We start from the raw sequence: 13,512 nt of genomic DNA, 5'->3' as shown, positions 1-13,512 counted from the left end.
TTCTGCCAAGATAGGTTTTCCGTGAATCAAAAGAATAGATTTCTTAATTCTCTACGTAAGTGAAAGGTTAGGGAAAATACAAGTCTAACCATGAAATTAAGAGTGCTGAAAGGGTAATGGAGAAACATAAAACATTAACTATCTGCTGGCATCCAGAATAATATAGACTCATTTATAAAACATATTATTAAAGAAATGGGTCAATCAATATTTGTTGTCAATTATGTGTTAAACCCTGTGCTAAGTACTTTAAGAAAAGCATAGACTTATGCATTATCACAGTTCAAATTTTATTAAATGCTCATATTTATAATTTAAAAATTCATGTACATGCTTAATAGTACTATTACATATGACCAAATAGTATGTCATTAAAGCTCAAGATATTCCATGGAATTAAACAAATTTTTTTTATGAAATCACACAGCCTCCTTTCAGCTCCTTGAAGGGATTTTTGTCCTCTGGGATACCCTTTACTAATGGATCCTCCCCAGATCTTTCTTCAACATAATCCCTTACTTCTTCACAACATTTGGACACCTTAAAGGAAAAAAAGAAAGAGATGACTCATTTGGCTTAATAGAGAATACTGCAGAATCCAAGAATGCATTTATAATAATAATTTTTGTGTGTGTTCTATCTTTTTAATGTGATTCTGCTTTCTGCCAATGCATTTGTACTTTCTACCAGAGAAGAAGAAATAGCTGCTCCCTGCCCTGCCCTTGTGGATATCTCTGGGCAAAGGCTAACCAGCTGCCATACTCCAGCTAAGGGCTCTCAGCGCACGCTGCCTCCAGCTTCTTTAGAGGAGACAGGGTCCAAGGATCAGAACACAGCTGACAACACAAGTCAAGAACATTACCAGAGTGAGCATTGATTAAATCGTTTTCTTCAGTCCAAAAATGTGACCTGTGAAGGTGGAAGGGAATGAATAATTGTTAAATTCCAGGCTTATCACCACTCCTGGATTCTCAGAAGTATACACATGTAATTTTATTTTAAGCTTGTCTACAATGATTGATCATGATTGTGAACTTGAAGGTGAGCTCCAAAGGGACCTTTGGCTGATTTGTTCACATGTATCCCAGGCATCTAGAACAGAGCCTGCATTTAGTTGGTGCTCAGTAAATAAATATTGGCTGAACTCAATCATTCGTTTTGTTTATGAGCTTGCTCCTTAGTCATCTGCTCCATTATAGTAATGACTCTGTGAAAAATCAGGCTTTAGTATTTTAATGGACTCAGCCAGAGCCTGTTAATGTACCATGTAACATACTGTTTAGAGAGAGGCAAAGTTCTATACATGTGTAAGTATGAGTATGTGTATGTGTGTGTATGTGTGTGTGTGTATACACATGCATATACACACATGGGACCAAATTATTCATTTCTTTTAACTGTCAACTTGTTTTGTTTTCACTTAATTTATCCTTCATGACATTAACACAAAACTGCTTCATTTTTGGCAGTCCATGAAGTGACCATTCTGTAAGTTACCTAAGGTATTTATTGTTTTGTTTTAATAAAATCTTCACACCATTTTTGCATGAAAGATCTAAGCAACGTTAGACAGAAGACTTGAGATTACTTCGAACTCTGCAAACTCATTATCTACATATTAGAGCAGATCATTTCTAATCGGGGGCAGGGCATTGGTCAGGTGGCTTTAAGAAAAGCATAGACTTATGCATTAAGGACGATACTTGGAGGTTATGCACACGTTTGAAATATGCAATACTTTAGATTCACTTTTTTCCTCCTCAAAATTCAAACTTGAGATTTAGATTCACTTTTTCCCCCGTCTTCCAAACACCAGCTCTTTGGGCCCCAACCAGTTGTCAGGAACAGGACTCAGTGAGGGGTTAGTTTTGACAGTGTCTGGCTAGGATCTGAGGATATGGAGGAGCAACAGACTACCTAAAATCCTATGTGAGTGGATGTGCTTCAAAATTATTTCACAGAGCCTTATTATAAGTATATATAGTTCAATACAGGATTACATAGCATGGTGGGAAGAGCATGGGCATTGGATTCAGGCCATCGCAGGTTTGATTTTGACTCTACCCACTTACCAGCAGCTGTGTGTCCTTAGTTAAAATAGTTTATCTAAGGTATAGTTACTTCATCTATGAAATAGGAGAAGCAACACAGACTGCATTAAGTACCTGGCATACATAGATAGTCAATCAAATGGTAGCTATTACTATAAAGATTGCTTTTAGTTTTTGCCTATTATATTCGCTTATAGTCATCGCAAATCTTTCAGCTTTAGAAACTGGATGCAAAGAGTTGTCTTACTCTGACAATAATGTTGCCTTAACAGCAAAGTAGGTTGAGGCATGTTATGAATCAGTCTGGTTCACAGATATAAATAATAATTTTTAAAGTAATAATAATTACATATTGTTACTATTCCCATTTTATAGAAGAAGAAACTGGCACAGATGAGTTAGCTTATTTAAGTGAGTATTACACAGGAAGTAAGTTGTAGAGCCACAATCTGAACCAGGAATATGGTTCCAGAGGATACCCACTTACCCGTACTGTGATGACACTATGCTATCCTGTGTCAGAGCTCTGGGTTCAGGCCTGGAAAGTTCTGTGTGTGTGCATGTGTGTGTAGTTTTGGCAGTCTGATATTAGATTAAATTGACTTCCAAGAGCAAAGACACATTGAGTAATAGGGCAAAGAAACCCCAAAACCTGACAAATGGGGATGGATGTGATATTTATCGAAAACAAAAATTCCCAGGTGAACTTGCCACAAGTGAATAGTAAACATGACGACAACCAAACTGCCTACAAAACAATCCTGAGTATATAAATAACAAAACAGCTTTTGGATGTTTCAAATAAAGAAGAAAAAGATAACCCTCCTTTACCTCAAAAGTTTATTTTCCCCAAATTACAAACATAAGAATTTAAACTTTTTTGGTGTGTGTTCCAAGCTTCTGTGCTGTTTACAGATTTAATTTTATCTTTACAGCAATACATGTTTTGCCTGTATGGAAAGGGCAACAGGGAAGTCTGAGACAACTACAAACATAAAAGAAGCCAAAATTCCAATTTTTACTGGGACTAAGAGTTTTGAGCAAAGTACGAAGATAATACAAGCTCCTTTTTTCGCTTTGGCCTGATGAGGTTTTTTTGTTTTTGTTTTTTTTAAGAAATATGAAATATACTCTTATCACTTGTGGAGGAATTTTTGTTCTACTGATGTTCCCAAAACAAAGAAATCTAAAATACTTATCTACATTTTCTAAGCTTCAGTCACTGTTTGGTGGAAACTTTTATTCCTTTGCCATTTCTCCTCCTTCTACTGGCAGAGGACTTTTGGTAACCATTTCTAAGATCTGACAAATGTTTTTAGGAGAAACCAGTGAGTTCTTGTGCGTGAACTCATTTTTATTTGCAAAGAAGGAATAGAATCTATTCATTCATTACTGGCCATGACAGTGCTGGAGGGGATGTCTTGGCTAAAAGTATTTGAACAATATTAAATAAAGAGAAGCTTATCAATTTAGAAAAGTAAAAACGAAACGCCTATATGCATTGCTTTACTTTATTGCTTAGCTAAAATATGACGTCTCATATTCTTCATTTTATTTTTCTTTCCCTTTTATTTAAAACAACTCTATAGGAGGACGCTTCAAGATGGCGGAGGAGTAAGACGTGGAGATCACCTTCTTCCTCACAAATACATCAGAAATACATCTACATGTGGAACAACTACAGAACACCTACTGAATGCTGGCAGAAGACCTCAGACTTCCCAAAAGGCAAGAAACTCCCCTGGGTAGGGCAAAAGAAAAAAGAAAAAACAGAGACAAAAGAATAGGGATGGGACCTGCACCAGTGGGAGGGAGCTGGGAAGGAGGAAAGGTTTCCACACACTAGGAAGCCCCTTCACTGGTGGAAAAGGGGGGTGGGCGGGGGGGAAGCTTCAGACCCACAGAGGAGAGTGCAGCAACAGGGGTGCGGAGGGCAAAGAGGAGAGATTCCTGCACGGAGGATCGGTGCCGACCAGCGCTCACCAGCCCGAGAGGCTTGTCTGCTCACCTGCCGGGGCGGGCGGGGCTGGGAGCTGAGGCTCGGGCTTCGGAGGTCAGATCCCAGGGAGAGGACTGGGGTTGGCTGCATGAACACAGCTTGAAGGGCGCTAGTGCACCACAGCTAACCCCGGAGGGAGTCGGGAAAATGTCCGGAACTGCCTAAGAGGCAAGAGATCATTGTTTTGAGGTGAGTGAGGAGAGGGGATTCAGAGCACCGCCTAAACAAGCTGCAGAGATGGGCGTGAGCTGCAGCTATCAGCGTGGACACCAGAGACGGGCATGAAACGCTAAGGCTGCTGCTGCAGCCACCAAGAAGCCTGTGTGCGAGCACAGGTCACTATCCACACCTTCCCTGCTGGGAGACTGTGCAGCCCGCCACTGCCAGGGTCCCGGGATCCAGGGACAACTTCCCCGGGAGAACACATGGCACGCCTCAGGCTGCTGCAACATCATGCCGGACTTTGCCACCGCAGGCTTGCCCTGCACTCCGTACCCCTCCCTCCCCCACCGGCCTGAGTGAGCCAGAGCCCCTTAATCAGTCGCTCCTTTAACCCCCTCCTGTCTGGGCAAAGAACAGACACCCTCAGGCGACCTACACGCAGAGGCAGGGCCAAATCCAAAGCTGAACCCCAGGAGCTGTGCGAACAAAGAAGAGAAAGGGAAATCTCTCACAGCAGCCTCAGGAGCAGCGGATTAAATCTCCACAATCAACTTGATGTACCCTGCATCTGTGGAATACCTGAACAGACAATGAATCATCCCAAAACTGAGGTGGTAGACTTTGGGAGCAACTGTAAACTTGAGGTTTGCTGTATGTGACTGACTAGTTTCTGATTTTTATGTTTACCTTAGTTTAGTTTTTAGTGCTTGTTATCATTGGTGGATTTGTTTATTGGTTTGGTTGCTCTCTTCTTTTTTTTTAATTACTTTTTTATTTTTATAATATTTAAAAAAATTTTAATTTTAATAACTTTATTTTATTTATTTGTTTTCTTTCTTTCTTTTGTTTTTCTCCCTTTTCTTCTGAGCCGTGTGGCTGACAGGGTCTTGATGCTCCGGCAGGGTGTCAGGCCTGAGGCTCTGAGGTGGGAGAGCCAAGTTCAGGACAGTGGACAACCAGAGACCTCCTGGCCCCACATAATATCAATCGTGAGAGCTCTCCCAGAGATCTCTGTCTCAACGTTAAGACTCAGCTCCACTCAACGACCAGGAAGCTCCACTGCTGGACACCCCATGACAAACAACTAGCAAGACAGGAGCACAACTCCACCCATTAGCAGAGAGGCTGCCTAAAATCATAATAAGTTCACAGACACTCCCAAACTCAGCACCGGACACAGTCCTGCCCACCAGAAAGACAAAATCCAGCCTCATCCACCGAACACAGGCACCAGTCCCTTCCACCAGGAAGCCTACACAACCCACTGAACCAACCTTACCCACTGGGGCAGACACCAAAAACAATGGGAACTATGAACTTGCAGCCTGTGAAAAGGAGACCCCAAAGAGAGTAAGTTAAGCAAAATGAGAAGACAGAGATACACAGCAGATAAAGGAGCAAAGTAAAAACCCATCAGACCAAACAAATGAAGACGAAATAGGCACTGTACCTGAAAAAGAATTCAGAGTAATGATAGTAAAGATGATCCAAAATCTTGGAAATAGTATGGAGAAAATACAAGAAACATTTAACAAGGACCTAGAAGAACTAAAGAGAAAACAACCAATGATGAACAACAAAATAAATGAAATTAAAAATTCTCTAAAAGGAATCAATAGCAGAATAACTGAAGCAGAAGTACGGATAAGTGACCTGGAAGATAAAATAGTGGAAATAACTACCACAGAGCAGAATAAAGAAAAAAGAATGAAAAGAATTCAGGACAGTCTCAGAGACCACTGGGACAACATTAAATGCACCAACATTCGAATAATAGCAGTCCCAGAAGATGAAGAGAAAAAGAAAGGGACTGAGAAAATATTTGAAGAGATTATAGTTGAAAACTTCCCTAACATGGGAAAGGAAATAGTCAGGTCCAGGAAGTGCAGAGAGTTCCATACAGGATAAATCCAAGGAGAAACACTCCAAGACACATATTAATCAAACTATCAAAAAATAAAAACACAAATAAAAACTATTAAAAGCAGCAAGGGAAAAGCAACAAATAATATACAAGGGAATCCCCGTAAGGTTAACAGCTGATCTTTCAGCAGAAACTCTGCAAGCCAGAAGGGAGTGGCAGGACATATTTAAAGTGATGAAAGGGAAAAACCTACAACCAAGATTATTCTACCCAGCAAGGATCTCATTCAGATTCAACAGAGAAATTAAAACCTCTACAGACAAGCAAAAGCTAAAGGAATTCAGCACCACCCAACCAGCTTTATAACAAATGCTAAAGGAACTTCTCTAGGCAAGAAACACAAGAGAAGGAAAAGACCTACAAAAACAAACCCCCCAAATTAAGAAAATGGTAATAGAAACATACGTATCGATAATTACCTTAAATGTAAATGGATTAAATGCTCCAACCAAAAGACACAGACTGGCTGAATGGGAAGAAAAACAAGACCTGTATATATGCTGTCTACAAGAAACCCACTTCAGACCTAGGGACACATACAGACTGAAAATGAGGGGATGGAAAAAGATATTCCATGCAAATGGAAATCGAAAGAAAGCTGGAGTAGCAATTCTCATGTCAGACAAAATAGACTTTAAAATAAAGACTATTACAAGAGACAAAGAAGGACATTACATAATGATCAAGGGATCAGTCCAAGAAGAAGATATAACAATTGTAAATATTTGTGCACACAACATAGGAGCACCTCAATACATACGGCAAATGCTAACAGCCATAAAAGGGGAAATCGACAGTAACATAATCATAGGAGGGGACGTTAACACCCCACTTTCACCAATGGACTGATCATCCAAAATGAAAATAAATAAGGAAAAACAAGCTTTAAATGATGCATTAAACAAGATGGACTTAATTGATATTTATAGGACATTCCATCCAAAAACAACAGAATACACTCTCTTCTCAAGTGCTCATGGAACATTCTCCATGATAGATCATGTCTTGGGTCACAAATCAAGCCTTGGTAAATTTAAGAAAAATGAAATCGTATCAAGTATCTTTTCCGACTACAACGCTATGAGACTAGATATCAATAACAGGAAAAAATCTGTAAAAAATACAAACACATGGAGGCTAAACAATACACTACTTAATAACCAAGAGATCACTGAAGAAATCAAAGAGGAAATAAAAAAATACCTAGAAACAAATGACAATGAAAACACGATGACCCAAAACCTAGGATGCAGCAAAGGCAGTTCTAAGAGGGAAGTTATAGCAGTACAATCCTACCTCAAGAAACATCTCAAAGAAACAATCTAACCTTATACCTAAAGCAATTACAGGAAGAAGAACAAAAAACCTCAAAGTTAGCAGAAGGAAAGAAATCATAAAGATTAGATCAGAAATAAATGAAAAAGAAATGAAGGAAACAATAGCAAAGATCAATAAAAGTAAAAGCTGGTTCTTTGAGAAGATAAACAAAATTGATAAACCATTAGCCAGACTCATCAAGAAAAAAAAGGAGAAGACTCAAATCAACAGAATTAGAAATGAAAAGGGAGAAGTAACAAGTGACACTGCAGAAACACAAAGGATCATGAGAGATTACTACAAGCAACTATATGCCAATAAAATGGACAACCTGGAAGAAATGGACAAATTCTTAGAAAAGCACAACCTTCTGAGACTGAACCAGGAAGAAACAGAAAATATAACCAGACCAATCACAAGCACTGAAATTGAAACTGTGGTTAAAAATCTTCTAACAAACAAAAGTCCAGGACCAGATGGCTTCACAGGCGAATTCTATCAAACATTTAGAGAAGAACTAACACCCATCCTTATCAAACTCTTCCAAAATATAGCAGAGGGAGGAACACTCCCAAACTCATTCTATGAGGCCACCATCAACCTGATACCAAAAATTAAGGAAACACTCCCATTTACCACTGCAACCAAAAGAATAAAATACCTAGGAATAAACCTACCTAAGGAGACAAAAGTCCTGTATGCAGAAAACTATAAGACACTGATGAAAGAAATTAAAGATGATACAAACAGATGGAGAGATATACCATGTTCTTGGATTGGAAGAATCAACATTGTGAAAATGACTCTACTACCCAAAGCAATCTACAGATTCAGTGCAATCCCTAGCAAACTACCAATGGCATTTTTCACAGAACTAGAACAAAAATTTTCACAATTTGTATGGAAACACAAAAGACCCCGAATAGCCAAAGCAATCCTGAGAAAGAAAAACGGAGCTGTAGGAATCAGGCTCCTGGACTTCAGACTATACTACAAAGCTACAGTAATCAAGACAGTATGGTACTGGCACAAAAACAGAAATATAGATCAATGGAACAGGATAGAAAGCCCAGAGATAAACCCACACACATATGGTCACCTTATCTTTGATAAAGGATGCAAGAATATACAGTGGAGAAAAGACAGCCTCTTCAATAAGTGGTGCTGGGAAAACTGGACAGCTACATGTAAAAGAATGAAATTAGAACACTCCCTAACACCACACACAAAAATAAACTCAAAATGGATTAAAGACCTAAATGTAAGGCAAGACACTATAAAACTCTTAGAGGAAAACATAGGCAGAACACTCTATGACATAAATCACAGCAAGATCCTTTTTGACCCACCCCCTAGAGAAATGGAAATAAAAACAAAAATAAACAAATGGGACCTATGGAAACTTAAACACTTTTGCACAGCAAAGGAAACCATAAAGAAGATGAAAAGACACCCTCAGAATGGGAGAAAATATTTGCAAACGAAGCAACTGACAAAGGATTAATCTCCAAAATATACAAGCAGCTCATGCAGCTCAATATGAAAAAAAAAAACAACCCAGTCCAAAAATGGGCAGAAGACCTAAATAGACATTTCTCCAAAGAAGATATACAGATTGCCAAAAACATATGAAAGGATGCTCAGTGTCATTAATCATTAGAGAAATGCAAATCAAAACTACAATGAGGTATCACCTCATGCTAGTCAGAATGGCCATCATCAAAAAATCTACAAACAATAAATGCTGGAGAGGGTGTGGAGAAAAGGGAACCCTCTTGCAGTGTTGGTGGGAATGTAAATTGATACAGCCACTATGGAGAACAGTATGGAGGTTCCTTAAAAAACTAAAAATTGAACTACCATACGACCCAGCAATCCCACCACTGGGCATATACCTTGAGAACACCATAATTCAAAAAGAGTCATGTACCACAATATTCATTGCAGCACTATTTACAATAGCCAGGACATGGAAGCAACCTAAGTGTCCATCGACAGATGACTGGATTAAGAAGATGTGGCACATATATACCATGGAATACTACTCAGCCATAAAAAGAAATGAAATTGAGTTATTTGTAGTGAGGTAGATGGACCTAGAGTTTGTTATACAGAGTGAAGTAAGTCAGAAAGAGAAAAACAAATACTGTATGCTAACACATATATATGGAATCTAAAAAAAAAAATTTTCTTTTCTGAAGAACCTAGGGGCAGGACAGGAATCAAGACACAGACGTAGAGAATAGACCTGAGGACACGGGGAGAGGGAAGGGTAAGGTGGGATGAAGTGAGAGCGTGGCATGGACATATATACACTACCAAATGTGAAACAGATAGGTAGTGGGAAGCAGCCGCATAGCGCAGGGAGATCAGCTTGGGGTTCTGTGACTACCTAGAGGAGTGGGATAGGGTGGGTTGGAGGGAGATGCAAGAGGGAGGGGATATCGGGATATATGTATATCATTTGTTATACAGCAGAAACTAACATAACGTTGTAAAGCAATTATACTCCAATAAAGATGTCAAAAAAAATTAAAAAATAAATAAAAAATAAAACAACTCTATAAAAATTTTAAAACATTTTTAGCTTAGTGGCCATAGAAAAACAGGCTAAGGGCTGGATTTGGCTTATGGAAACTAGTTTGCCAAACTGTTGATTTTAACTCTAATCAAAAGTTTGAGTTGAGTTGTTGAGTTTCTCCAGTGAACGATGTGGGAGAGGAAAAATAATTTTCCCTCTACACTTCTAGGTTCTTGACTGAGATAACCCTTTAATAAGAAAGGCAGATTAACAGGAGAAAAACAAACAGAAGTTTAATAACATGTATACCTCCTGTATACAAGGGAGAGACTCAGGAAAACTGAGTAGCTCCCTGAAATTGTCCAAGGCACCACCTTAAATCCCACTGCAGTGAAAGACAAAAGAAGATGGTAGGTGTGGATGACAGGGGTGTGGGGAGCCAGTTAGGGGCTTAAGATAATTACCAGAGCCTCACCCTAAAATAATTCACAGCAGCCTATCCCTTAAGGACAAATATTTCCTCCCTTATGTCAGAGTACAACTTCTTGGCTTTGCCTTTGTAAGCCTCTGACTCTTTCTCTTCCCTGGAACACTCTTTCCGTTCTACCCAAATCTGTCTCCTGAACTGTAATTCTTAAGACCCCAAATACACGTTTTTTATTTGGGGAAAAAAAAAAAAATAAAGGAAAAGCACAGTATTAAAAAAAAAAAAAAAAAAAAGCAAAAACAAAGAACAGTCCCTAAATGGACAAAGCCCCACATCAACAAACCAAAACTTAATACCTAACTTAACTGCAGTTTCAGCCTTTCCCAGGAGTGGAATTTATATCTATCAGTCTGTAACTTCCTGATCAGCACTAGTGAGGTAATCTGCATGATAGACCCCTGCTCTTCCCCCAAAGGAAGTTGCTCCTGCCTGAAATAATTCTCTTTTGTTTATGACTTCCTTGTCCGCCCCCCCCCCCCCCCTTGTGCCTATAAAAACCTTCCATTTTGTACAGCTCCTTGGTGAGCCTTTCTACTTGCTAGATGGGATGCTGCCCAATTCATGAATTATTTTATAAAGTCAATTATATCTTCAAATTTACTCAGTTGAATTTTGTTTTTTAACAACAGTAAACAAGGGTAAGGCTGTTAAGCAGATCTAAGTCCTTGTGTTCTCCATGATAAGAGTTTCTAGAGATTTAGAGTCATGCTTCTCCTCCTGATACAGAGAAGGAGACACCCTTACTAACGGAGATTTCCCTTATAAATGTAACTGTCTCTTAGGAAAGGGTGACTTCTAGTTGGTTTTCAGAGCTTCCCCTGTGTCTGCTATTTTTCAAAAATAATCAGCCTAAAATAATCCATATGCCAAAAAGGCATATTTTGGGGTGGCAAATTCTGCTCCCCTTCAATGGTTTTTAACCTGGTAGCGCTACAGTTATCTCTAGTTTAAAAATAAAATTCAAAACAGAGCAGCAGTTTACCAGCATTCTTTCCAGTGTCACTTCTTTCTTGAGCTGGTCAACTTGCATCTTCAATTTGTCCTTTTCTGTCAGGTCCTCAATATTGATCACTGGCATCTTTTGCCTGCTGAAAAGGTAGAAAGTTTATACACCTGAATTGCTAGACTCACGTCAAGTTAATGTTAGCCAACCCTTCCCTCAGCTCTTAACTTACTAAGTGAACTGTTTAACTTCCTATGATAATCAATTTCTCTTGAATGCTCTCTGAACAATTCTAGCACTGCACACTAGCCTTGAGATTTTAAAGCTTCCTTATAATCTTCATTAATATGATTAAACTAAGTATTTGACTCTAAACACCTGCTAGTAGGTTTGTGGGGAGAGGTCAGTTCAGTCAGTATATAATCTTAAATATCCAATGCTCCTCCTTTTCCCTGTTTTTTTGACACAGTGTAAAAACTAGAGGTTCCAACCCTTATCTCCAACTCCAAAGCCCTCCCTCATGTGATTTATGCCATTTAAGTTAGTTTGAGGTCATTCTGAGGACTGCCCATTAATCCCCTAAATCGCTGGAGTATTTGATCTGGTATTAACAGAGAAACATATAAAAAGTGTCATTATAAGTTCCTTATAAATAATGAATTGAAATATAAACCAATGGAATGAAAATATAACAAACAAATAACTTTGTTAATTAGAAACAAACTAGCATACTACTTAGATGTGTTTCTCCTGGAATTTTTTTGTATGTAATTGTCACGACGAATTGGACGGCAATGATGAGCAAATGCAGCAGGTTAAAGGGGATGCAGTGAGTCTGATCTCCTGATGTACATCATAAAAAACCAGACTCTTCTGCCCTTTTAACAATGTCTTCTTCTTCTTAATTAGATCAATGGGCAATGGGAAGATGGCACAGTAGCTAATGATTCCTGTATGAAATTGCCTGGAAAACATTTCATTGTAGCCAAGTGGCATCATGCTTTATAATCTCTCCTCTTTCGGTCCCCTCTTCTCTTTTGTTTCTCTGGTCCAACTTCTATGACGACGTATTTTTATTAAAGTAGACACATTCAGGTCACACGTTATTTCAGAAAACAACATCATACATCTACATAAAAATATGCTGCTAATCACATTTCAGCAATTAACTTACTTCCTTGCATTTATATAGTATTTTCATTTCCGAAACATTTGAGGAAATATTCTTTTCCTTCTTAGTTTTATAATATTCTGTTCTTCTCTGGAAAAGAGGTAGTTTAACCTATTTTTTAGGGATAAATGCCTACATAGGCCAGCACAGAAGTAGAAGAGAACACCCGACGGGTACCCAAAGCCAATGGGTATCCTTTTAATTTTTATTTTATTCTGTTCTTAAGAATCAATATGACAACAAAAAAGTTATATCTTCCTGTGTAATTATTGCTTGGTATTCAAGAGCCCATTCTCAGTGTTATTCTTACCTTCCTTCTTACTCCCTTTAGACTATCTGCAAAAATTCACAAGCACCTCTGTTTCTGCTGATCATTTTTACCTGTTGACATTGTCTCTTGCACAACTTTTCTCCATCTTGGAAAATGTTTTCCACTTGGCAGTGACTTTGAAGAATCACTTTAGGAATTTGTTAAAATGGGGGCCCAACTTAAGAGATTTTGATTTGGGGTAGGGGTTAGAATTTCATTTTCTCTGTTCCAGAGAAACTTTACCATATATAGCCAATGAAATCATTCACTGGCACTTGCTAGCTGTGTGGTCGTGATCAAGTTATGTAACTTCTCTGTGCCTCAGTTTACTAGGAAATAGGAGCAATAATAGTACCTACATTGTAGATGTTTTCTGAGAAGAATAAAGACTGCATAACACTGCATAGCATGGAGCAAGCCCTCAGTACATGTTAGCTGATGTTACTCACTCTGTACCTCTAGAGTTTCAGATTGTGTTGTCTTACCTGTCACTTGCTGATAGGTGGCTTTATAAATGCTCTTAAAGGATATCATGTGGACATGATTTAGCTCCTTTAATACCATGTGTAGTAGATGCCGTTGGTGCCCTTTCCAGGCCCCCCTTTCCCTTTCCAGGGTGGGGTATTT

The 13,512-nt window shown here is 38.7% G+C and overlaps 1 protein-coding gene across 1 annotated transcript; it reads right to left on the bottom strand.

Moving 5' to 3' along the window:
• Nucleotides 1-411: 411 nt before the first annotated feature.
• On the bottom strand, nucleotides 412-11,541 carry GNGT1 (G protein subunit gamma transducin 1). The gene is made up of 2 exons (XM_057550343.1): nucleotides 11,444-11,541; nucleotides 412-540 (listed from the first exon to the last, which is right to left on the bottom strand). The coding sequence occupies exons 1-2, from the start codon at nucleotides 11,537-11,539 to the stop codon at nucleotides 412-414; spliced, it is 225 nt and encodes a 74-aa protein (XP_057406326.1). The 5' UTR covers nucleotides 11,540-11,541.
• Nucleotides 11,542-13,512: the final 1,971 nt, after the last annotated feature.

Source organism: Balaenoptera acutorostrata, chromosome 7 (genome assembly GCF_949987535.1).
Source record: "Balaenoptera acutorostrata chromosome 7, mBalAcu1.1, whole genome shotgun sequence".
Lineage (NCBI taxonomy): Eukaryota > Metazoa > Chordata > Mammalia > Artiodactyla > Balaenopteridae > Balaenoptera > Balaenoptera acutorostrata.
The sequence above is the reverse complement of the archived record's forward strand: the minus strand, read 5'-3'. Positions and strand labels throughout refer to the sequence as shown.

Bases quoted from the DNA above. Each gene is read 5' to 3' on its own strand.
- GNGT1 (XM_057550343.1), bottom strand. From the start codon at position 11,539: ATGCCAGTGATCAATATTGAGGACCTGACAGAAAAGGACAAATTGAAG. The intron at 541-11,443 runs GTAAACTGCTGC...TTTTCCTTTAAG, and splicing joins TGACACTGGAAAGAATGCTG to GTGTCCAAATGTTGTGAAGA.